The sequence below is a fragment of the Prosopis cineraria genome, unplaced genomic scaffold (genome assembly GCF_029017545.1).
Source record: "Prosopis cineraria cultivar Desert tree isolate PC_DT_omini unplaced genomic scaffold, ASM2901754v1 PC2, whole genome shotgun sequence".
NCBI classification, from domain to species: Eukaryota; Viridiplantae; Streptophyta; class Magnoliopsida; order Fabales; family Fabaceae; genus Prosopis; species Prosopis cineraria.
Genome location: NW_026555333.1, coordinates 3,870,957 through 3,897,824, shown reverse-complemented (window position 1 = coordinate 3,897,824; position 26,868 = coordinate 3,870,957). Strand labels below are relative to the sequence as shown.

Sequence of the window (26,868 nt, the reverse complement as noted above, 5' to 3'; positions counted from 1 at the left end):
TTGTGATCACGGTTCCAATTTTATTGATACCGAAAATTATTGTCAGGTAAACAGTATACGTTATATAAATTAAGCCAATAACCTGAACAATTTCAGATACCTGATTACACTGTTACAGTTTACTCAACAATGTACTTTGATTAAAATCCGAAATGAACTTAAACTGAGAGTGATTTCACCAGGGAAACGTGCTTTAAAACATGAGGTACAAGCGAACATCAATGCATTATGCACCAAAACTTCCACTAGAGTTTGGCCAGCAGGCAACAGTTCCCGTCAGCGGGAGCGGACCAACACCTGATCTTGCTCAACAAGTCATTTTCCTCTCGACTGGACATCAACTAAAGCTATTCAATAATTCATGAGCTCCCATACTCGCGTTTAGTTCTTCTAGTGAATAAGGTGAAAGAAACCTTTTCGAAAACCTTTGATTGGAAAGCCTACAGATTGTAACCAAAGGGGGTCTCTTCCGTAGCAATTGTTTCTTTTCCAAGATGTCCATAATTTGCAGACGAGGTTTCAACCTGCGTTCAACGCTGCATAAAGCAACTCTGGGTGCAAAACTATATATGACATATCGCACTTTCCTGAACTAAGTAGCAGCTCCGTCACCTCCTGAACTTTCCTTGTGGATACAGCAAATGCAATGGGCATCCTCCTAAACAAAACTAGAATATCATTTTCAGAAAGCCCCAAGCTCCGGAACACATTCAGCTTCAAATGCCATCTCTCTAAAGACATTGAACTTATTACTCTTATGGCAGGAAGGTACATATTGGATTTCCTATCAAAGCCCATCTCATCTACTCTGCTCACGTATACCGATATGCTCTCCTGTTTAAGTAGGAAAAACCTAGGGTAGTGGAATAAGTATCTAACAATTTGTGAAGAGCATATTCCAATACCTTTCAAGTATTCAATATTGGGCAACATAATCTTCTCTATATCTTGTTTCAGAAACCAATTAGATAACTTTAAGAGCCTACAAACTTCTTCGGTTGAACCCAAAATATTCAACAACACCGTCAGTGACGGCCTGAGTCGATTTTCGGCGCTCCGCCTGAGAAGCAATGGATCATTAGATAGAAGATCAGCCATATCAACGGGGTTGAAGCCCAAGTCCAGGAAAACTTTGATTTTGGGTCTTAGAACGTTGTCAAGGCCGGCGGAGAGAACTTCAGGAAATCTTCCGACAAGGTCTTCAATATGATTCTGGGAAAAACCAATTTGCTTAAAGAACGACAATACAGAATCTGCCCGTTGGAGATTTCTGACCTGCTTAACGGTGGACGAGGCTTTCTCAGCAGCCTCTGGGGAGAAATTCTGTCGAGTGAGCAAGTAATCGAACATTTTAATGGAAGGACTGGAACTAGCGTGTTTGGAGGGAGTGGAGGAGAAGAGGGAGATTGAAAACGAGAGCGGGAGCCGACGACAATGCGAAGTGCTCTTCCGAATCAGGGAGCGGAGGCCCTTGAACATTTCGGTAGCTATTTCCAAATGGAGCCTTGATTATTAGCAACAGCGGAGGTAAGGGGATTAGAACTTGCCTGCTAGCGTCAGCACTGCCTCTGAAAACTCGAACAGTGAAGAAACCCGGCAAGCTCCAATCGCCGCACTTTCTGCTTCAAGATAGGCCGAAGCTTCCACGCCACGATACAGGCTCTCCTCATTTTAGGGTTTTAGAACTTTCCCAGTTTCTGCGGGTTTCTTCAGACTTTGCGGGTCCAAGGGTAAAACTATTCTAATTTTTTTTTTTTATGGTGGGCATCTTGAATTTTTTTTAAGAGTATTTTTGTCTTAAATTTTTTAAAGAGAGAATATTTTTATCCTACTATTAAAAATTATGAACATTAATCATTAATTAAAGTTTGATCAAAAATTAAATAGCATATTTATTTTGAAACTTTTTTTTAAGAGCTTAGGCATCTTGAAGTTTTGTTTAGAATTTGTTTATCCTAAAAATTTCCAAAAGAAAATAATTTTACCTTGCCGTCAATATTGATTGTTACTTTGACTTTAATTATCATATGTAGTCATGTGACATTTAAAAAAAATCACTTAAATAACAATAACACCTCTATTAACATCAATAATAACAGCAAAAACAACTCCATGAACAGTAAGTGTAACACCCTTCAAAAATACAAACCAATTTTTCATAAATTATTAAAACCATTATCATAGTAGAAAATTTTCTTACCATGATACATCCAAGACATAACACAAGTCTTAAAATATTCAAAAAGGCAATTAAAACTATGAGGGACAGACATAATCCTCTTGGTCATATAAATACTTTTAATAAAAAGGATTCGAGTTTACATGCTTCACAAAGAAGATATGTCCTAAGTTGGCACAAAATACATTATATAATCTAAAATAAGAGGCAACGTAAAAGATGGTGTCTTATACACTATAATTACACCTCTGGTGCTTTCTCGGCCGGACTCGCTCCTGTAAAAATATTAACCATGGGGAATGAGATTAAAAATCCCAGTAACCAAAAATTAATATGTAATGATGCATGCGGTTGTAACTAATCATGCGATTGCTAAGTGAACATACAAAACATTTAACCGAACAATATTTTCAAACAAACCGAACAAGTATTTAATTTGCATACTGCATCTTATATCTTCCTTTCGCCATGCTTGGACGCCAAATCACCCAGCCAAAGGTGAGTTGGACCAAGCAACACGCCACTCATTGGGTCCAATGAGGGCTTAGCACGTGGTAATAATTAACCGAACAGAAATTTTCATTAACACCATACATTAAAATACCCTAACAAGTCATGCATCATTCAAATATCCAAACAGAAATATATCCGAACAATAATATCTCATCATGATAAACAAAAATAATTTTTTAACCCACTTGGCAATAAATTTTAAATAAGTATATACAGTATTTATTTTCAATAATTCATAATTTTTTTTCAAACAATAAAACAACACATAACCATTCACAAACACACCCATCACAACACATTAATAATGGTTACCTTGTGTCTTGAATAACAAGTTCCCCTTCATAACTCCTTTTCACCACTATCTTTGTTAATATAATCTACATAATTATTTCACAATACTATATATTAATTTTACATTAAAATTAATAAATAACTCTAATTTAAAGAGTTAGAAAGTCTTAAATTTATAATCCATATTAATACTAATTTAAGATTTATGCCTCATTTAACTTTTCAAATTCTTTTCTAAAATTCTCGTACCCTAATAAACTATTTTCAAGCCTCAAATCACTTTTCTATAACTCAAAAATACCTATTCATACTTAAATAAATATTAATAATTAGAGGTTCATCCTACATCTCAGATTCAACATAAATTCAACTATATAGATTTAGAGTTTAACTCAAAAATTTTTAAACATGAGTTTTAACGTCAAGAAAATATTCTATAATATTTATTATATCCCTAAGAGCTTTAACCTATATTTTTAATCTATCATATCATCATATTAACTATCCTATAAAAAAATCTAATCAGAATATTTACTCTATTTACAAAATAATCATATCACTAGAAAGCTAATATTATTTAGAAAATAAATATAAAATTAATTTTATACTTAAATAATTTTTTAAATGCTACTCTAAACAGGAAAGTTGGAACATATCTGAAGAAAAAGAAAATAATCCTCCCCTACAAGAAAACGCCCGGCAACGTGAGAGAAAGAGAAAAAAATAATATAAAAATAATTGTGGGTCCCAAAATTATATTAAAAAAACTATAGGTTTGAATTTAATTATTCAAACTTTTGGGCCATTACTTATAATTTTCACAAATTGCATCTTGAGCCCTTAGTTGCAATTTTTACAAATTACAAAAAGTTTTTTTTCTTCCTTCTGCGTCTCCTCACGTCTGCTGCGTCGCTCTTTTATACACGAGGAGCGTTTTTCTCTTTCCACATCTAATCGATGTGGGACTTCTACAGTCCTTTTTTTTACTTTCTTTTCTTTGTTTTTTAACTCACACTCACACATATTTTTTTATTCTAAATCTTAAAATTATACCTTAATAAAATATTTTTATATAATTTTTAAACCTAAGTTTTAAATTCATAATTAAATTTCTAACCATATTATTATTTTTAAATAATTCAAATAATATAAATTTCTATTATTTTTTTATCTAAAAATTAGGATGTTACAGTAAGCAATTTCAAATCATCCAAACCCATACTTGTATATGAAAACAATCAACTATCTATTGAGTTAATTCATATGAATTTGGCTACGTGGAAGCTCTCTTCTTCTATATTCGAAAATTCCATTACCTTAGACTCTTTTGAGGGCTTCACAACATTAAAATGACCATGGTGGCAATAGCGAAAGCAATAGCTTACATGTTATGCAAGGAGCACGTAGCAATTGCCAAGGGAGTACAAAGGCAATCTAAGAGAAGTTAATAATGGTAGATTTGCCTTTGATAAACAAAGCGACGACATCGTGGCTTGAGTGATCATTTCCAAGGGTGAAAGAGTCGAGTCAGATGCGAGACTTCTGTGAGGCTCATAAATTCAGATACTTATTTTTTCCAGCTTCACATTTAGATTCCAATTCATGATAATGTGCGAGCTTGCTAGTGGAAAAGGAGCAAGAGGAAGAAGAGGAGTAGGATGATAAAGAAGACAGCAGGGCAAAATTACTCCCTTTTTAAACTTTCAAGATAAACAAGCTCTAAACAAAAGTTTAAGGTGTCTAGTGCCTTTGAAGAAAAAGTTATAGGGCAAATGTGTTATTTAACCATTGGTCAAATTTTAATTAACGATCAACATTCGTAATTTTTAATGGTGGGGCAAAAATGTTCTAAAAAAAAGTTTAAGGTGCCAGGCGCCCTTGAAAAAAAATTTTAGAGCAGTTTTGTCTTTTAATTTGACTTTATAATTAAACCAATACAATTTAAATTTATATATTATTGAAAATTATTACTTGAGTTGGACACACAAATTTCCAAATTTTTAGCTAAATATAATGATATTTTACTAATGACTAGAGTATATAAAAATTTTAAATATTAAGATACTTGCATGTGATTACCTTACTTTTACATATTTAAAATTAATTTTCGTAATTTTTAATTTTGTTTTTCAAAGCCTTGCTATTAATTACCCTATCATGTTGTTAACACAATTTGCCGTATTAGATTAAGAAAAGCTAAATAAAAGCTTACATGACATTTTATATAAGCAAATAATAATAATAATAATAATATAAAAATTATATCATTTTCAAACATTTACTCTGTATTTGTTTCATCTATGTTTTTTTTTTATCAATGGCACATAATTTTTTACTTTTTGGTATTAAAAATTTAATTTTTATTGAATTAATATGTAATTTGGACCCTGAATTATAAGTCTAGAGATAATTTAAATCCTAAACTTTAAGAATGTATTATGAACCATAAACAATTAAAGTTGGGATGATTTCACCCCTACTATTAACTTTTAATAAATGACGATCAAATTCATTTAAAAAAATTATATTTTAAATATTAATTTGACAAACGTTTGTTGAAAGTTAACTTAAGAGTAAAATTGCCCTAGCTTTAATTCTTTAGAGTTTATAGTGCACCTTTTTAAAAGTTTAGGATTCAAATTATCCATGAATTTATAGTTTAGGGTCCAAATTATATATTAACCATTTTGTATTTTAAAAAATATACTTTAATCAATAATAATTCAACAATAATAAAAAATATATATTTTTCATATTATATCAATTTTTAAAAAGATTTTGAAAGAGTGTATAAATTTTTTTATTTGAATTGATTGATAAAGGTGAAAATTTATAAAATAGAATCAAATACTTTTATGATAAATAAAAAGATAGAAAAAAAGTATATGAAAAAGAATCTATTCTAGATTTTTTTCTAACAAATAATGATAATATTTTTTTTTTCAATCGATATTACTATGATATTCTATTGTGCCAAAAAATAGATAGAAAAAAATATGAAAGTACGCTTATAGTGAAAGATTATATTACGCTCCTATTGTTGCCACTAATAATCTATCAAAACCTCACCTAACAAGAGCAAAAATGGTCACCTCGACACCATCTCATTTATATCCACCATAATTTTTAAAAAAATTATTTTACTCATTATTACAATTTATAACTTTTTTTTATATAGTTTCATCATCATCGTTATTATTATTTATTTTTTTTATTCTTTCTTTTTATATCTTGAGAAATTTATAATGTTATCATAGGTTAATATTTAATTTGAATTTTAAACTATAGGTTTATAGGTAATTTAAACTCTAAACTTTTAAAAATGTGTATTTTAAACTCTAAACAATTAAAATGGAGATAATTTCACTCCTACTGTTAATTTTTAACAAACATCTATCAAATTGAGGCATAACGTGAAATTTTTTAAAATAAATTTAACGAACATTTGTTATAAATTAATAGGCTTTCTAATTGTTTAGGATTTAAAATGTATCTTTTAAAAATTTAAAGTTTAAATCATCCCCAGATCTATAATTCAAAACTTAAATTGCATATTAATTCATTTTTATTTATTATCATAGTTTTCTTTTTGGATGTTTTTATTTTCATTTATTTAATATAAAAAATTATTTTAATTGATAAAAAATAATAAAATCATAAATTTTTTAAATTGCGTTGACAGTAAATATTGAAAACAAAGTCCCTCAATTAAAAAATAATAACAACATCATCATGGGTATTGAAAGTAAAAGTTATGATTTTGCCACTTCTTGAATTGTGTTAAGAAAATTAATAAAAATATTTTTTTATATCACGTTACGTATGCATTTCATTAATCTGACGTAACAAACTTTACTCATTTTTATTAGCTAGAAAATGAACACAAAAAAATTGATCCCAATTAGTTTGGATTTTGGAAGGTGAATTGATCCCAATTGGGCGCGCTTATTGTTCTTAATATAGTGTGCAAGATAAGCTGCATCATCCTTGCATGCGTTTTCCCCCCGGTAGTATTATCGATATTCTATTTTTGAATTTGTTAATTGCTGATTATTATTAATTAATAATTTATTGACTGATACATCCGACGCCTTCAACGAGGACAATAAAGGGGAAGGAACAGGGATGTCGATGACGAACACCCCGTTAAAATTGTGACGAAGATTTTCAATCCTTCGGGGTGTTTGTAGAATTTTTGAAACCTCCTGTTAACTTCTGGTTTTTAATTCCTTAATAGATTTAGGTTCTTAGATTGATCAATCTACGCTGAGAAGGAACTTCTTGTCTGCGGATCGATCGGGGAACCATGGACTCCATAATGAGCAAGCTCCGTAATCTGGATGCCTATCCCAAAATCAACGAGGATTTCTACAGCCGCACCCTCTCCGGTGGCCTCATCACTATTGCCTCCTCCGTCCTCATGCTCTTGCTTTTCATATCCGAACTTCGTACGCCTCCTTCTACTCCATATTCCTTCTTCTCTCTGTTTTTTTTTTTGTTTTCATCTCTCTCTCGTTCTCGGTTGAATTATCCAGGTATTTCTTCTCATTGCTTTATTAGAGTGCCAATTTCCTTTGTTTATTAATCCTGAACATGAATAGAGACGCCCCCTTTTGTGCGCGCGCGGGGTGTGTGCGCGTGTTTTTTTTTTTTTTTGGGGGGGGGGGGAGTTAGACAGTCTGCTTTGTTTGATTGAATTCTAGATTTTAAGTATCTTAATTTTCTCATTCAGAAGAAATGACATTCATGTTAACATATGTCCCGAGTCTACTAGGTAGCCCGAATGCATTTTTTATCGGGGTTATTGGGTGGCACATTAAGCTTATCCATGATTCTTATTGTTGATATACTACCTTGCTTCATGCAAATGCCTGTCAGAATGGATACGGCCTTCCCTTTTTCGCTCTGGGGTTGGTTTCTTCTTTTAGCTAGTGAGTCACTTTGTTGCCGACGACCTGGAACCCCTTTTAGCTGGATTTAGAATTCAGCTTTAACAAAGTTCTCCTGGGGCCTTCTTACAATCACGGTTTAGGATCAATTTGTTTTTTTTTTTTTTTGGTAAATAATAATGAAGCTAAATGGATTTTTTTCATCTTAGTTTGGCTGACATTTGGAGCTACCAACTTTTATTTGCACCATCACTTATTTCAATTTGATGTATTCAAGTTGAGAAGTGTTAATTGAGTTTAAGTTCTCGAAATTTCTAAATTTCAAATGAACATTGTCCTTTACCACCTTTAATAGGGTATAATTGATTTTCTTTAATTTTCTCATTTTTGTGTGCTTCTTTGTGGCCTGAGTATGCTGATGATGTGCTTATACTTTGCGTTTCTCATTGGTCCAGGATTGTATCTTCATGCAGTAACTGAGACCAAACTAATTGTAGATACTTCAAGAGGAGAGACTCTACGTATCAATGTAATCTCGTCTCTCTCATGGAATTACTTGATAGCCATTTAGAATTTTGGGTTTCTCATTGAAACAGTGATTTTCTTTGCCATATTTCGTGTATTTAATCCATCTTGCGCTTTGGAGTATTTAATCCATCTTGCGCTTTGGAGCCTCCTTTAAGTTTCTTTTATTCCTTTGATTACACTTTTTCTTCCAAAAACTTCCAAGGTTTTCATCATATGCTGTACCATATCTTGCCATGCGTTATAGGCAGGTTTCGTCCTTTGCACACGTCCGCATGCATAAATTTGCTACAGAACTTAATTGATTTTAGTCAATTTGCTGTTGAAACTGCAGTTTGATGTTACATTTCCTGCCCTACCTTGTTCAATACTCAGTCTAGATGCAATGGACATCAGTGGAGAGCAACATCTAGATGTGGTACGTATTCTTATTAAGTTTTCCCCCTTAAGTTTCTTGGGGACATTGAACAAAAGGTATATCATATTTTTCACCTTTTGATTGTTAATCAAGTTCTGACAACATTGTTTGCATTTTCCCCAACACTCAGAAACATGATATTGTCAAGAAAAGATTAGACTCTCATGGGAATGTAATAGAAACAAGGCAAGATGGGATCGGTGCCCCCAAGGTAACTTGTATAGATTTTGGAACCAATTTTCTATTCAAATACCTTTTCATATGAATTCATTTTGGGCATTATATGCTGATTTCTTGTTCTTATTTTATTTTTTTACCGGCTGGAGTTAATTTGATCTGATATAATTAACACCTGATCTTGCTTAGAAATGTCTGAATTGAACTGATCTCTTGAAAGGAAAAGTTTTTACAACTAATCATTTAATCATAAGAGCTTCTCTTTCAATATGCTTTTGTTGTCTTCTTATGGCTAACTCACAGTGCTTGAGTTAGAATGTTTTAAAGCTTAAGATAGAATTTCTAACATCCTTTTTTGGCTTTCTGTGCACATTTTGCTTAAAACTGTTGTTTGCACAGATTGAAAAGCCTTTGCAAAGACATGGAGGCAGGCTTGAGCATAACGAAACATATTGTGGTTCCTGTTATGGTGCTGAAGCGGTATGTAGGGATCTTTTAATCCATTACTTTATTTAAAACTGGGATTGGATATTGTTTTGAAATTATGCTTACGGAGGACAAATGATATTTCGACCTATTGTACCCCCAAAATCTTAAGCACTATATATCTCTTCTGGTTTGGTAGTTGTTCATTATATATCAATTGTCACCTCCCAACCCTCTCACTCCTTCTCGCTGCTGACTGAATTTTTCCATTGTAGGTTACTTCATGATAAATTTCTTAATTGTAACGTTCCTGCAGTCACATTTTTTATATTTATGAAGCTCGTGTTCCATGATTGTATTTTACAGACAGATGAAGATTGTTGTAATTCCTGTGAGGAAGTCCGCGAAGCTTACCGGAAAAAAGGTTGGGCAATATCAAATCCAGATTTAATTGACCAGGTCTGTTAATTTGGCAGATTGGCTTTCAATTTAATGACTGTCCTGGAAACCTTAAAACAGATTTGTTGACCCATATATATGTTTTCTTACTTCTTACTGGCTAAAGTACGGATTCCTGTTCTTTAATATTTGGGTAGCATGCTCAAATTTTCATTTTCTGTGTCAGAAGTCACCTGGCTCCAATTTGAGCTCAAAAGATGTACAGATTACACGCACATACCTTAGCTGGTTATGAAATTTTGAGATGCTAAAGTTCCCTATCTGTGAACTATATTGGACATCCTGATCATTCTGTGGCTGAAACTGGTTTCAATTGATATTCTTTACAACATGTAACACGGGATGCATTAATTTGAGTTCAGTTTACTGCTTTTTCTATTGTAGAAGAGTAACTTTTCTCCCATCAGATTCATTCCCTTCTTAATAGCTATCTTATTGTTGGAAAATAACCAATGTTAGTTGCATATATTCATTCACCTTTGTTGATGATGAGATGGGTCTCACTTGTCCATGTTTTGATTGACTATCATGATTTTTCAATATCTTCATTGTGATTCATATGTTTTGAAATTCTTGTAGTCATTTTGAAACCTTGATCTTCTTTGCAGCCCCCCCCCCCCCCGGGTTCCCATCTTCTTCAGTATGCATAAAAACTATTAGATCTGTAGTATTGGGTAATGCCAAAGATCCCAAAATGACAATCATCTGCCACGGTTGAGTTGTTGATGACATTAACTTCGTTATATGTTTGTTTGATCATGTTAGTGCAAAAGAGAAGGATTTTTGCAAAGGATCAAGGACGAAGAAGGTGAAGGATGTAATGTCTATGGATTCTTGGAAGTAAATAAAGTGGCTGGAAACTTCCATTTTGCCCCAGGGAAGAGCTTTCAGCAATCTGGTGTCCACGTGCATGACCTGCTTGCTTTTCAAAAGGACTCTTTTAATGTACAACACTATTCATTTCTTTTGGTTGGGTAAAACTTGGTGCAAATAGCCTTTTTTTTTTTTTGAGCGAAACAAATAGCCATTATTATTTTGTATATTTTATAACTTATTTTGTATATTTTATAACTTATATTAAGTATCCAAAATAGGAGATGTCAGGATAAGGCCTTTTGTTTTCCTTATTCTTTTTCCTTATAAATTTTCTCTCTTGTGCTCCATCTTATAAGACCTCTTATTTGTTTATGAATGTGATACAGATAAGTCACCGAATTAACAGATTGGCTTTTGGAGAGTATTTCCCTGGTGTTGTGAATCCGCTGGATGGGTGGGTTCTTTTTGTTGTTCATATTTGCCCCATAGTTCAGTTACTCTCTCGTACATGAATTTTTTATTCTAATACATTCTGATGTTCTCTTGATTATCAGTGCGCATTGGACACAACAAACACCAAGTGGAATGTATCAGTATTTTATAAAGGTTAGCAGCTGGGATGCCCTAAATACTACAAACTCCTATGATTATATACTTATCAAAATCTGGTCCAAAAAAAAAAAAACTTATCAAACGAAGCATAACAAGTATGGTATTATTGAATAAATTTCGAGTTTTAATGTCTTTTGGTTAAGTTACTTTTCTATTCGTCTGATTAATAATAATTGCCCTTCTGTCACTGTGTTTTATTCTTTAAAAGGAAATGTGGATTAATATTTATTGCTTCTGTCAGTGGTTTATGTCTTATAATTGTTAATTCATTGTTTATGAAAAAGCTTTAGATTAAAATCACAATTGTTCATACTCCCTCCATCTTAAATTACAAGACACTTTTAAATAAAATTTTAAATATTAATAAAGCTTAGTAAATACACTTTACAACTTTACTTTTTTAAGACAAAAATATAAACTTTTAAAAATGTCCTTTATTTAATACTTCATTGATGAAAGAATATTGAAGAGAGAATATATGGGATGGGTAATATTGAAAAAATATCATTAATAAAATCTTATTTTTATCAAAGTGTCTTATATTTTGGGACGCCAAATCTTCCCTAAAAGTACCTTATAATTTGGGATGGAGGGAGTATCAATTTTCATCTTGTGATTTGTCTCTACTTATATACTTGTCTTCACGCCTAGCTAGATGCTCGCTGTATTCTATAATTTCTTTCTTCCGTTTTCTTTTCTTTTCTTTTTGTATTTTGATAGATGTGTTGTATAATTTTTAGTCCTGTCAATTTATTGCAAAGTAGCATGTTTCTTGCTCTTGCTTGAAACTTGATGTTACTAACCTCCCCCGTCTTGTTTACACATATTTAAAAGTTGATCAATCTCGTCTCTTTGAGCCTTTAGCTTGCCTACGATACATGTGTGAGCATTGGGATCTCCTCCTTTTTGGAGGGAACACGATCATCTTTCTTAACAATCCAGCATCATTGGATTGATCAAATAGTATTGAGCTGGCCACGTCCACGTCCCATAGAAATGCATAACAGGTGGTTTGTTTCATTAAAATTAAGAAGTCAAAGACAAAGAAGCCCCCTCTTCTACGCACCGCACTTTGTTGTTGCCATCTCTCTCTCTCTCAACCTAAATGATCTCTTCCTTTGAGCCAAGCTTCAAACCTCTGTAAAATATCCTTTCCAACTCTAAACTCTGTGCTGCTACCCCTTGCAAGTGGTTTGGTGTCACACCTGACCAACTCGAGCTATGTCACCGTCTTAACTTTTTTGATGGACCCTCCTCCATCATCCTTTTCTGGGCACATCCTATATGACTGGTTGCATTCTGACTTTTAATCAAGCAAACTATTCTTTTTGTGATTCTTTTGGGCATGATGCGCTCAATTGTGTTGGGTCAATCCAGTGGTGCTGAATTGCTGAAAAGAATGGTCATGTTCCCTCTAAAGAAGGAGGGGATCCTGAAGCATTTTTAAGGCGGGGAGACCAGTTTGATGTTTTTTACTAGATGTTGTGATATATACTATTTCCTTTTGGAAAATGATCTGGAAAGAAATATGCCACGTATGGAATACTCCCAACTCTGCAGGCTTTTGGGTTAAACGTTACATGCTATATTCTTTAATTTATTGCAGAACTTTTCCATTTTTCTTTCTCTTCTCGACATCTCTATGTTGTGTGTTGAGTTATTCAATTTTGGCATTTTCCTTTCCTTTGCAAGAGTTGAAAATGATTAAGGAGGTAATATATGAATACCAAATTTCTGTTTGTTTGATGTTTTGTTAGGTTGTGCCTACTGTATACACTGATGTCAACGGGCATACAATCCAATCCAACCAGGTTCATAAACTCAGATGTCTTTTTATGACATTTATTTTGTATGCTAACGAGCTAGACATTTTACAACTAGAAATGGTTTTGCAGTTCTCTGTGACAGAACACTTGAGGACTGGAGATGTGGGTCGTCTTCAGTCCCTGCCTGGAGTTTTCTTCTTCTATGACCTTTCCCCAATTAAGGTGATGCTATTTATTGTGAATTTTCATCGTTGAAATACTGAATAGATAGAAAAATATGCAATTATGTTTTTGCATGAGGGTGTTTTATATGCGCTTGTGTTCATTATTCTTCTCTTTATATTGTTTCTGATTGTATAAAAGAGTTGTATATTGCAGGTTACTTTTAGTGAAGAGCATATCTCATTCTTACACTTCCTCACTAACGTGTGCGCCATAGTTGGAGGTATAGATTGAACCTCCCCTTACAGCACCCATCTCTTTCTTGCGTTGCTTAAATGAATTCAAGATCCAATTTTACTGTCAGTTTTCTAATCTGTCGCAACTATATTACCCGTTTGTTGCTGCATACAGGTGTTTTCACGGTTTCTGGAATACTGGATTCGTTTATCTACCATGGTCAAAAGGCAATCAAGAAGAAGATGGAACTAGGCAAATTTAGCTGATAATTGGTCTATTGTAGGTTGAACTGGCGTTATTTGATTAATTTCCGCTGAAAGGCTTCATGGAGATTGATCAATTGGGGAGAAGATCGACTATTGAATGAAATTCTCTTTTGGTTTTCCCGAGTTCTTTCAGACTCAACGAAAGGATTTTGCCAATAGATCTGTTGTCTATGAGAGGTTAAAATGCTTAGATCATACATGTGCAGCAAATGCCTTGACATTCACTTTCTGAAGCAGCTTTAATGATGTGAATATTACATCTTTAATCTGGATGATAGACGGGTAGAGGGTGATGAGGTGATCGTTCATGGCAGAATTAAATTCCCGAAGGGCTTAAAAGGAAATTTTGTCTTGGAGAATATAATCCTTAATTAAAACGATAATCTTTAACTTGAGGTGACTCTGCTGCTGCGTGTAGTATGATTTTCTATAGCTAACCATGTGGCATTTCCAATTTATTTGTTTTTCTTGATGAGTTCAACGCATCGAAAACTCGTCATATCTTTCTCATTTTTGAAGATGGGCGACACTATGATGTAGATAAGTAGATTTTAAGTTTGATCCTCGTGATGCTTTCAATCTTATAAGACTCACCTGTTACTTCTAAATACACGGTTTTTTCATAAAATTTAGTCTAATATTTGATGACTCACTAATACTCGTAATTTTTACTCTTCACTTAATTGTTAGCTTTTTCATCCTCTCGCTGACTCTTGCCCCTCTATCAATTACATGGTAATTTTGAAATGTAAAGTGGTGAAGTTCGATCCTTATATTATTGTTACTCTCTTGTCTCAATTTATAAGGTATTTTTAAATAAAATTATATATATAAGAAAATTCATTAAATATATTTTATAATTTTATTTTTTTAAAAAAACGTAAACTTCTAAAAATGAATTTTATTTAAAATTAAATTTGTAAAACAACGTTAAAAAGAGAATATAATGAAAAAAAATATTAGATAAGTATTATTAATGAAATTTTATTTTTATTAAAATATTTTATATTTTAAAACGTTGAAAGCTGAAACTTCTCTGTAAGTATCTTACAAGTTGAGATATAAGTAGCATTTTGGCACATGATCCTCATATCAACACACCAATCCAAATATGAAAGAATAATATTAAAATCTCAAAACAATGAATTTATGACAATGAAGCCCCTGACAAATTTTTTTGAAAAATCAATTATAAATATGCATTCAGATATTTGTAGATTTAGGAATTCTAATTGTAAATAAGACATTTAAGTTTTATATATAACTCAATTTGGAATTGAGATTTCTGTTTTTAACTGTGATAATTTGCAATTTTATACTTTTTTATAAATTTAATTTAGATTTTTTAATGTTTATTTGAGGGTAAGTGAATTTAATTGAATATTATTTAATTTTATTAGCTAATCTTTAACTTTTGAATTTTAACAACCTAAATCTTGAATTTTAAAATATAAATGATCCCTTTGATATTTTATACAATTGCTACTTAAATTTACTTTATTTGTGTAAATTTTTTTGATCTCCCAATTCAGGAAGACAGAAATCGCTAATAGGGTTGGTCCAACCAAGAAAAACATGGGAAAAGAAAGATGCATAAACGAAAGAAAAAGAGATTTTTGGTGTTTTTCTCATTGAAGGGCGTACTCCTTATTGGGACATTTTGAGCAGGGCTGCTTGTAGAATAGAATTGATTGTTTTGAGTTTCGGTTGGTGATCCGTACCAAGCGATGTAATTCAATTTGAAAAATATTGATGAAGATTGTAACATTTCAAAAAAAATTTCCATGATTTATTAATGTAATGAAGCATAATTGTGTAAATTTAAGTATAATTGAATTTGAAGATAGTTAGATATGATTATTGGGTTTGGCTTTAGCATTTGAATTGAGTTCGAAACTACTAAATTGGTCACTTGGGCTCAAATTGTAGAAAAAATTATATTTTTAGCCCACTGTGCATTACACTACAGCATAAAAATTTATACTGCAACATAATTTTTGAATTATTTTTTAAATGCAAATTAATTCAAAAACAAAGAGTTAGACTAAAAAACAAAGATAGTGCGACCAAGAGAGTATTTTCTTTGCTAAGGTATCAACTTTTGGGCATTTTTAAAGGTGTTTGGAGTTTGGTTTCACTTAAATATGCCTTCCTCATCTCTTCTTCTTCCCGCTACACGTTTTTAAGGTATGATTTAAAATTAGGAGATGATGATTTTTAGATTTAAGGCTATAAGTTCAAACTCATTAGTCTAAATGAGACTAATAAGAGTTATTTAAGTATTCTATACATAGTTTAAAAATTTTCACAAGGCTGTAAGCTTGGGTCATCCATTTTAGATGAACCCTAGACCTCCAAAGTATGATTTTAGATTATTAGGTGTTATATTAATAATCATTTAAGTTAGTGAAATGTAAATAGAGCTAATGAGAATTAATAAACTTAATGGTTATGCTTAAGTGTAAGAAATTAAAATTTTGGGTAATTAAAGTGTTGATTTATGGAAGTTGAAAGAGTGTTTATGATGATATTAATGATGATTGGTATGATTAATAATAAATCAATCATCTTGTGTACCATTCAAGCTTTGGTATAGCATATGAAAAACTTTTATTGAGGAGTAAACCTTTAATTTTTTAAAGGTTTGAGATAAGTGGAGAAAAATCTAATTTGTATAGTTCTTTGCTAATTAACTATTTGTTGAATTAAATTATTTAAAACTTGTTGGGTGATTGAAGATCCATTGATTCAAATTTTGGCAATGTGATGGATTATGTGTGTGAAATTGTGATGGATTGTTGAGAACATATGTATGTTTATACATATGTGATTAATGATGATAATTGAGAGCATGTTATTACGAACATGATGAATATGTGATATTTGGCATGTACAGTATAATGGAAAAGGAAAATTGTGTGAATATGATGTAATGTAATTAATGTCATTAAATAGCATATAAATTATCAATTTGTGTGTGGCATAATCATTTAGGTAGGAGTTCGCCTTTAGGAAGAATAGTTATGTTAAACCAAGTGTTAGTGGCAGCTTACTGTCAGGATCAAAAGCTTGCCTTGACATTGACCGTTAGAATTGAGAAGTAGCTATTATCTCATAATTGATTTGAGACTATCCCACTTATTCTTTGAGAGACTTAAACGTAACTAGTCTCCTCTAATTCATGAGGATGCTAGATTAGAGATGCGGCACCCCATGATTGTTAATATTAGAAAAAATCATTGATCACAAGTGAGTGGGTTTACCTTGGCTCAGTAGCTCCTCATGAATGAAAAGTTAGGTTAGTTTAAGTTGAGGATGTAGCCATTGAATAGCCATCGGTTTCATGTTTGAGATATCAGGAGGGTATAAGGTTGGCATTGATAATGGATTCTATTTTTGATCACATGGTTGTTATTATTGTGATATAACATATTTTCTATTAGGGGAGCATGGTCATTATTATTGCGACCCCATGATGTGCATTTTGAAATTATGTGATGATATATGTTCATGTCCAGTTATATGGTTGTTAGTTTTGTGGCCAAGACTATATTCGAAATATATGCATATGATGTTTGTGAAGTTATTAATTTCTATTTGAATCTATAATTAGTTGATATGCAATTATATAGATTAGATTGACCTTAATTACTGAGTAATTATACTCTTCCCTTTCTCTTCAATATTACAGAAACTAACTCATCAGGATAGGATTGAGGGAAACAGTTAGAGGGTTAAAATTTCTATCCTAGATTTGTAGGCCTCATTTATTTAAGAGTTTATGTGTATAATTTATCTTAATAATGCCAACTAGGAGATTGCATGTTTTCACTTACTTGCATTATCTTATTCTCAATCTAACTTGTGTATTTTGGGCTTTAGATTGTATGTAAATTAATATAAAATCTAAATAGGGCAAAAATATTTATGCAAATAAAGAGTGAGTGTATTTGTGAATGATGGTGATTTAGATGTATGATTACATGATTGAGACTCCCTTTGTCATTTTTTAAATTAAGAGGTTGAGCGTTGAAAATGTATTGCATGTTATTGACGTGTTGTGATGTGTTGCATAAGTCTTGTTAAGTCTATTGAGTATGATCTAGGAGTAGTTGTGAGATTATGGCACTTGATTGTAATTTTATACACCCTAATTATGTTTTGAGAGCATAAATGGGTGAGTTTACATTCTAATGTTTAACTTTTAATTGATAAATGATTTGAAGGTGAAACTAGTGCCATTAGCTAGATTTTAGAGAAAACTTTTTATAAACACTTAGATCACCTCAATCGGATATTAAATGAAGAAATGGGACTTGTCAGAAATTCAATTAAAAAATTTGCCATGATGGCTTTTGGGTTTCTGCATTTTATGTCACTTTATGCTATAACGTATTTTGCTAGAATCACTATTTTTGCTCTTTTGATTTAAATTTAATATCATCTTACCTTATATGATGATCATGCTTTTGTATACATTTTTTTCTTATTTTTATTTATGAAATAATTCTTTTTAGCATGTTAAGTTTTGAAAATTTGGGATTCTATTTATGTAAATTTTACAAACATGATAATTTACTTGAGTTAACCTTGTAATTACCTCGATTACGGAGTTAATTGTGAATTTCTAAAAGAAACCTTACAAAGATTATTTTGGATAGAAGAACATAAGTATATTTGAAGATTAAGGTCAGAATCAAATTTTACAAAACTTTATTTATGTTTATTTTAGGTTGTTTAATGTGGTTTTCAATTAGGATCATTAAAGATAGTTTTGTCTTTTTATTAAATTATTAGGTTTTATTTATGAAGCGGGGAGCACATGACGGGAGGCACGCAACACTTTCGAATTGAATTGGAGACGAGCAAAGGCGATCATGCTTTGTTTTTTTTTTTTTTTTTACTTTTGTTTCAGTTTCTTTGGGTGATAGCTTCTCATGATCTCATGCTTTCATGTCATGCTGTTTGATTTTCAGAGCTATGAAGAATTTTATGTTTATTTTTTTGTGATCAATGATTAACTATGATTCTAATCTGTATTCAGAGTCTTTAAGTCACGTTTACTTATTAAAATAAAATGGAATAAAATAGGTTAAAAAAATAAAAATAAAAATAAGATAGTCAAAGAGAATAGGTGATCATATTCATAAGGGGATGTGTAATTTAGCTCATAAGATTTAAAATTATGATTCATGATATTTTTGAAAGGTGTGATGATTTTACATTTTTAATATATATTAATAAGTTTTATCATACTTAATATGGAGGAAGGATGATGTAATTCATTTTTGTCCTTATTTTTTTAATCCATTTTATTCTAGTAAGCAAACATGACCTTAATATTCATGAAAGATTTTATTTTATCTTTATTCTAATTTGATCTTCTCTCTATCTTTAAATTTTATGCTTTAATTACTATTACTGATTAGAGTAGCTTTATTGCATGATTTTTGAGTTATATATTTTATATAAGGTTTTGCTTGTTATAATCTATTAAAATAACATCATAAGAGCAATTTGGCCTGACATGGATAATTATTCATACTTTATTTTTGGTGTGATTAATATAGAAATGGTTGTTAGGTTGTCGGTTAAGGGGGATTTTAATAAATCTATAACTTAATTTTTTGTTTAATCTTTGAATGATAATTTATAAAAAATATAGAATAAAACTAGAATAATAAATTTAAATAAATTTAATTTATTTTGTGGATGAAAAAGATTAAATTTAGATGATTAGATTGTTATTCATTGTGCTTTCTATGCTTGGTGATTTTTCTTAGTTGAACTTGCCTTAATTATTTAATTTTAATTTATTTTGTCATAAAAAAATCACCCCACTATTTAGCTTTTTCATAATCCTAATTGAAGTAATTAATTCATTAATTCTTAAAGAAATAACTTAAATTATGCTTTACTACAAAATTTAATTTTTATTACATTTTGATATTATTCGACATTAGTATCATACTGTTTAAATCAATATTTGTGACTCATTTTAGGGTAAAATATTCATTTGGTCAAAAAACTTTATACGTTTTTATTTTAATCCTTTAACTTTATAAAATATTGTTTTAATTCTTTAACCCCAACATAATTTTATCCCAACAAATTTTTATATTGACCTTTTAAATATTAATAAAATATTCTCAAATATTGACATATTAAGTTTTATTTTTTAAAAATAACAATAACTTATATAAAAAATAATCATTTGAATCTAACAATATTAAACTAAATGATTAAAAAAATAATTTATAAAATTAAAGGTGTAACTTAAAACTTTATATAAAGTTAGATGATTAAAAATGTATTTTAATCTTAGCTTTTTTAAAATTTTGTTTGAACCTACATGTCGTAAATTCTTTATTTTATTTTGGGACTTTTTGTAAAAAAAATTTCCCTCCAGCTATGGCCTTTAATGATTGCTTTGGAAGAATAACAAATAAATTAATCTTGAGGAATTTATATCCCGACCGCAATAAAGAATGTGGACTTTTCTACGATAAAAAATGAATTTCTAAAATGTCACTGAAAAAAAAGGTTAATGAATAAACGAAATCTGAATTATGACTCAAAAATTATTCTGAATCATTAACTTTTAAAATATATAAAATATATTTTAAATTTTTAAATTCATAACAAAATAAACTTGATCATTAATTTTTTTTAACAACGTTATTGTCCACACGAGTATTATAACAATCAGAGTTAAATCTATGAAAAAATAAACCTTGAACAATATCTATGTGGATAATAACAGTATTAAAAAATTAGAGTTCAAGATTTATTTTATTATGAATTTAAAATTTTAAAATTTATTTTTCATATTTTAAGAGTTAAGGGTCCAAAATGATTTCCGAGCGAGAATTTAGAATCATATTTACTCATTAATCCTAAAAAAAAATAAAAAATTTCTGCCAAAAATACATATGAAATAAAGGGAGTATAGTTGGTCAAAGAAAAAAAGTAAAGGGAGTTTTATTTAATAACAGTTATTCCCTCTGTCTTTAATTATTGACTCTGTTTTGGCCAAAAAAATTATAAGCAAATTTTAATTATTTGGCACTCATTGAAAAGATTAGTTAATACTGAATGGCTATGTTATTAAAGTTTAACTTTGTGGCCATGAAGAAGATAAATTTACCGCCTAAAAGCACGAAGAATTTTAAATGAGAATATTTGGAAAGGAGCATTGAATATATTTGAAAATGGATGGTTTTTGCGAATAGAAATATCGAAAGACCAAGCTTAATTAGCTTATAGTAGCAGTTAAAGACGGAGGAGGGAATATGCTTTCGAACAATCATTTGCAACTAGTACTAATCTTACTTGCAAATCCATAATTTTGCAACTAAAAATTTTTTCAACCCAACTACGATAAAGATAGATGCATTAAAAGCCAACCGTCAATCCCCTCCTCTTTTCTTCCTGGCCCTTCATGCTCGCTTTACTTTTATTATAAATACCCGAAAGAAAGAAACCATTCGGGTGAAGAAGGAATGTGTAGAAAGCGAAAAAGTTGTATATCCTCCAATGCAGAATCTTGTATGGGCTCATTTGCATTTTATACCTTTCCACTGCTGTGACCACAAGAATTTGATTCCTCAAATTTACTAATCTTTCCTTGTAGCCTCTTACTTTTGACACCTTTGGAATCCATACCTCACCCAGTTCTAGCCGGGTCCGTCTTCGGTGCTCATCCATAAAAATAAATCTGGGCCATCCAGATTAATTTTTTTTAATTTTAATTTATATTTATATTTATATTATTAAAATAAAAATTTATAATTTTTTATAAATAGGTTCATCATCGAATAGTATTAATTTAACTTAGGTGGTTTAATTTAATATTATAACTTTTTAAATTAACTATCTATATGTATTTTGGACAGTCCATATTCGATATCAAATGTTCATCTATAAGGTTCAAATTTAAAGTTTTTATTTTTTATTTTGGTGAATACAATATTAAAAAATAAAATATATAATATTTTAATTATAACTTTTAAAAAATATTTTTTAAAAAATTACAAGTTAAAAATTTTAAATCTAAACTGTACAGAATACATCTGAATAGTTAATATATAAAAATATAAAAATTTTAATGTTAAATTAAACACACTAAATTAAATATAGACTAGATTATTCAAAAAAATATTTAATAGAACTTTCTTATAATTTTAATAAATTTTTATTTTTAAAAATATTAAATTATTTCTTTAAATATGGACCGTCCAGATTAAAAATCTAGATGGTCTAGATTGCATCATGCTGATGAGTGGTGTGCTCATCAAGGCCAAGACGATTTCATTCGGGATGAGGACAATATTTGATTTTTCTTTTTCTTCTCTTTTTCCTTCTTTCCTTTTTTTATTTTGTTTATACCTATCCCTGAACTACAAACTTACAACCTGAACAAAACCCAAAAGAAGCAAGAAAAAGCCTAATCTCCCTCATCATTCTCCATCTCCATATGATGGTTGATCAAGGATACAAAAATGGAACATCTAAATCAAAGGAAAACCTAACTAGCAAATGAGCATGATTTGTTGTAGTAATTGAATGTGTGTTAAAAGAAATCCCACATTGCCTAAATAAAGAGTATTTATGGTATATAAGTACTAAAAAATAAATGGACTAATAAAATAAGTTTGAAAGAAAAGTGAGCTTGCGCATATGAAATAGGCCAATTTAATGTAATTGCAGTTGAAAATAGTTGATCCACCTCCTTACGCGTGAGTTCAAAAAGCATTGGTTTCCCCCAACGTTCGTCCAAAGACTTTAGCCTATATTCAATTCGCCTCCCTGCGCATGAGTTCAAAAAGCATTGGATTTACCAAATGTTTGTCCAAAGACTTTAGCCTATATAGGCTTGCATGCGGATTGAATTGATTATTAGGTTTCGAGCCATTTCTTTCCTCCTCTGCCTTGTCTATATGCTTCATCTAAGTTCCTTTCCTATTAGTGCTGCTATTCCGATGCTTGCTTGTTCAGGAAGTGTTTGTTTAATTTTGAAAAACTATCAGTCCGTCGTCCCGGTGTGTTTCTAAAAATAATGTTTCTTGACATGACTCAAACAACTCTCAATTTACCTTCCTGTACCAATGACTTAGATGTATTTGCCCATTACTGTGAAAAATAGATAGTATCACCTACAATATCTTGGGAGGGATATTATCATCACATCCCCTTGTTCACAAATTGATAGCCTCAGATGCGGTCCGATCTCACGTCCACAGATTTGAATCCTTTACACCAGCAGAGTTTCAAACCTTGTATGATCCCAATTAGCTCAGCTATTTGAATTTGTTTAACCTTGTTGAATCTCTCTCTCTCTCTCTCTCTCTCTCTCTCCCCCTTTCTTATCACAAGGGGCAGAAAAACCAAAGTTCAACAAACTGCAAACTACGAAGCCTTGCATATGGGAAGCTCTATTTGCAATATATCCAAAATATGAATCCGTGCGTTTTCTGAAGCCAGCTCTGTTTCTCCATTTGCAAGTATGCGAAACTCTTCTGCCGTGGCATGCTTCCCATCCCAAGTATTGCTTTCAAAGCGATCCACAAAATAATTCTCATCCATATTTAATTTTGCAGAAGGCAACCGAAAATTAATTCTCAACATTATATCCTGTTTTGGCCTCAAAGATTTCAGACTCGAAAGCGAAACGTATTTTGAGAAGGGATCAAATTTTGAAATGGAATGGTGCCTCTTCTTCCATAAAATCGTTTTGATCTTCCTCCACACGTTTATTATCCCAAGATTTGAAGACTGTCACGAGAGGACACAACATTCACGACTTAAATTTATTTGGTTCAAAGCAATGCAAAGGGAAGGTTGAGCAAAGGTTTGAATTTTCGTCCAAGAAAAAAAAGTGGACAACAACTAAAATTCCTTAAGCATCAAACCCAAAATCCACCTTGAATTCGACGCGCGGGCAGCAAGTGAATAGTCATTTCATTGATTTTATTTTCGGGCAGATTTATTAAACACGAATACAGGTAAAATCCAATTTACCCCGAATAGTTTAATTTCAAATATCTTAGAGACATACTGTACTTAACTGTGGTCTTAAAGTATATTATAATTTACATAAAATTATTGATGAATTGGTGACACTTTTGATGAAATTGAAAAAGAAATATGATTTAGAAATAATTGAATGTGTAAATCAAAATAATAAAAGTTGTAGAGAGGTGGACGATTTTAGTCGGAAATGATGGGGGAGCTGTCGAAGCGCATGCGTAGATTGAACCTGAATTGGGTTCAGTTTTCACTACGGCATCAATTATTGGATGCAGACAGCACCATCCACATTCGACGGTTGCTGATTAGCGTGTTGCACTCATCCAAACCAATCAAACTCCCTCCCAAACAATTACTATTTTGTATTTCACTCCTGCCCCCCTCCCTCTTTTCCTTTTCTACCCTCGATGCCATCATGTTCCTCTTTTCATTTATGGAAGGAATATCACGTTTCCGGCATCACGAAATCTTGAGCATGTAGGTGAAAATACGCACGTTCCCCTTGCATGATACAATCACTCCCAGTTCCTCTTTCGTTTCACCTCCGATCTGTATATGTTTGCAAGTTAACTACAACAAAAACACGAAATCCGGGGATTTCTCAACATAAACTGCTCACACCCAACAATATCATATCCAGAAACACGATACACAAATATGGAGGAAATAACATAGAAAGAGTCAATTACAGCAATAAACAGCTACGACCTAGTCGGAGTTATTCTACTACTGCTCCACGGGAAAACGAGAAAAAACCAGGCTCCCCTCGGTGGACACTACATATTGACAGGACAGTGATTAACACCACTACAAATCCTAAGAGCAGCCCTGCAATTGTCTAAAATTCCATTGCAACAGGCCACATAACACCTAACATACTGGACTAAGCATGATACGACTCCGCTACAATTTAATCAACATTACATATAACACACGCACTAAAAACCAAACGTCCCCCTTCACAGAGATGCCCAGTCAATCTCGTAAGAAGGGTACTTCTGTAGACTCAAATTATCCAACGCGCCGTCCCACTGTGGCTCGCTCACGTCCGCAAAAGTCAGATCCGACAGGGGCGAAGATCCCCCAGATCCCTCGCTCTCCGTCATCGCCGGTGAGGAGGAGCTTTCAACTTTCACATCCGCCTCGCTGGCTGCCGACTGCGCATCTTTCGAACCCGACTTCGACCGCCCCCCTGACCTCTTGGATGAGCTCGTTGGCTTTCCTGACTTGCCCTGTTTCTGCAGATCGGCCAAGCTCTCGCAAATTGCTTGAAGCTTGGCGTCCACAGCGGAATGGAGCGGCTTGTATTCCCCGAATTCGCCGCCGACACAGGAACCTTGGTGTCGCAGGTTGGGAAAGTTGAGCCTGGCAAAGTCACCTCTGAGCTTGTAAGCGGCCTTGTCATAGGCTAGGGCGGCTTCCTCGGCGGTGTCGAAGGTGCCGAGCCACAGTCGAGTGCGGTTCTTAGGGAGCCTGATCTCGGCAACCCACTTTCCCCAGTGACGTTGCCTCACACCTCTGTAGAGCTTGGTGGGCTTGGGAGGCACGCCCGCGTGCTTCATAGGAATAGGTTTGGGACTCAAGAAGCCGAGAGTGGCACTATTTTGCTGCCAGCAAAGGTTTTGATGGTTCTGGATCTGGATCCGGGCTTGGATCTGGTTAATCTGAGACGGAGTCAGGTGGTTGAGCCCAAGTATCGAACTGTGTTGCCCGAGGCCGCTTGCGGCGAGGCTGTTCGATAACCCATCGCTAAATATGGGAGTCATCGATGCAGAGCAACCGTCTGCCACAAAACTGGGCTGTGAAGGGACTGATGGAGAAGATAGGAAGGAGGTGGGAGAAGAAGCAGAGTAAGATGTAGAGGGGAGAGGGGAATTAGAGTATTGGGATGAAACTGCGGAGGGGGAGGTAGTTGTGGAAGGACTCTTCATAAAAGGTTCAAGAACTTCCATTAGTTCACCCCTGAAAGGATCTGACAGAAGTGGTCTGCTGCTGTAGAAATCCATTGTAGCTGCCATAACTTTCACTGGACAGACAGATCTTAAACTGAAATCAACCTGCGTCTCACAAAAACTGAATAACAGGCACTCGTTGATTAAAATTCAACAAAACAAAAGAGAAAACCTTTTCTACAAAGAGGGACAGGAGAGGTCAAAAATACCCAACCCCTTTAATCCCGAGAAATTAAAGAAAAAACCGTGCTTTGAGGGATCAAAAACAACCCTCGTAGCTGATTGAAAGATGAGGAAAATTGAAGTGACCTGAAAAATACAAAAAAGCGTAAGGTAAAAACACCTGGATCTCGATTCTGAAAACACCTGGCTTTCGAGAAATCCTTCTAAGTTTGCTTCTTTGTGAATTAAAAGACAAACCCAAAATCATAACTTGAAAGACAGATGATTAACAGAAAGGGATTCAGAGAAGCGGGGCGTTACAGAAAGGGGGAGACCGGAATGAAGATCGGAAAGATCAGGAAATTGCACACAAAGCGAGCTGCTCTCGGAGAGAGAGAAAAACAGACAAAATAATTTGAGTGGTAACCTCACAGCCGCTCTTGGATTTTGCTATCTTGACACCCACTCCTTTATATAGTCGCCTGCCCCCTTCATTATCGCTTACTTAAGCCTCAGGTCTTTCTCACCTCTAAATCAAAAGGATTTTAAATTTTCTTAACTTTTTCTACAAATTTCATAAATTTTAACTTTATTTTTATTAAACATATCAATTTTTAAATTAAATATTTTAACATTTAATAAATTTTTTAATATTTAATGAAACTAAAATAATAAATATAAATATAATTATTATTGACATATTTTATAAATACAATCAAAATAAATATTATTTTTTATCTGATAAATAAAATTAAAAGAGTAAGTATTTTTCTTCAATTAATTTTGATCCAAAATATAAATAATACTCTCCCTAAATTACAATATAAATTATAATTAATTAATTCATGATTTACAAACAATGTTAATTAAAATTATAAATTATTAAAAATATTCATATCTTTTCACTTATATTCATATTATATAGCATTTATAAAAATTTTGATAATAATAATTAAAATTTTAACGCATAATTTTTTTAGAAAAAAAGA

General features: G+C 32.1%; 3 protein-coding genes across 3 annotated transcripts; 1 reads left to right on the top strand and 2 right to left on the bottom strand.

The window, feature by feature from the left end:
- On the bottom strand, positions 1-1,715 carry LOC129303338 (uncharacterized). Its single transcript, XM_054942602.1, has one exon. It carries the CDS (start codon positions 1,477-1,479, stop codon positions 520-522), a length of 960 nt encoding a protein of 319 aa, XP_054798577.1. The 5' UTR covers positions 1,480-1,715; the 3' UTR covers positions 1-519.
- Positions 1,716-6,888: 5,173 nt separating this feature from the next.
- LOC129303646 (uncharacterized) lies at positions 6,889-14,128 on the top strand. The gene is made up of 14 exons (XM_054943100.1): positions 6,889-6,990; positions 7,221-7,431; positions 8,328-8,401; positions 8,732-8,815; positions 8,946-9,026; positions 9,392-9,472; positions 9,785-9,877; positions 10,643-10,822; positions 11,080-11,147; positions 11,248-11,299; positions 13,063-13,116; positions 13,201-13,293; positions 13,450-13,516; positions 13,645-14,128. The coding sequence occupies exons 2-14, from the start codon at positions 7,290-7,292 to the stop codon at positions 13,734-13,736; spliced, it is 1,161 nt and encodes a 386-aa protein (XP_054799075.1). The 5' UTR covers positions 6,889-6,990; positions 7,221-7,289; the 3' UTR covers positions 13,737-14,128.
- Positions 14,129-24,362: 10,234 nt separating this feature from the next.
- LOC129303343 (ethylene-responsive transcription factor RAP2-13-like) lies at positions 24,363-26,332 on the bottom strand. Its single transcript, XM_054942613.1, has one exon. It carries the CDS (start codon positions 25,781-25,783, stop codon positions 24,725-24,727), a length of 1,059 nt encoding a protein of 352 aa, XP_054798588.1. The 5' UTR covers positions 25,784-26,332; the 3' UTR covers positions 24,363-24,724.
- Between the last annotated feature and the right edge of the window lie 536 nt (positions 26,333-26,868).

Bases quoted from the DNA above. Each gene is read 5' to 3' on its own strand.
- LOC129303343 (XM_054942613.1), bottom strand. From the start codon at position 25,783: ATGGCAGCTACAATGGATTTCTACAGCAGCAGACCACTTCTGTCAGAT.
- LOC129303338 (XM_054942602.1), bottom strand. From the start codon at position 1,479: ATGTTCAAGGGCCTCCGCTCCCTGATTCGGAAGAGCACTTCGCATTGT.
- LOC129303646 (XM_054943100.1), top strand. From the start codon at position 7,290: ATGGACTCCATAATGAGCAAGCTCCGTAATCTGGATGCCTATCCCAAA. The intron at 9,473-9,784 runs GTATGTAGGGAT...TGTATTTTACAG, and splicing joins CCTGTTATGGTGCTGAAGCG to ACAGATGAAGATTGTTGTAA. The intron at 11,300-13,062 runs GTTAGCAGCTGG...ATGTTTTGTTAG, and splicing joins TGTATCAGTATTTTATAAAG to GTTGTGCCTACTGTATACAC.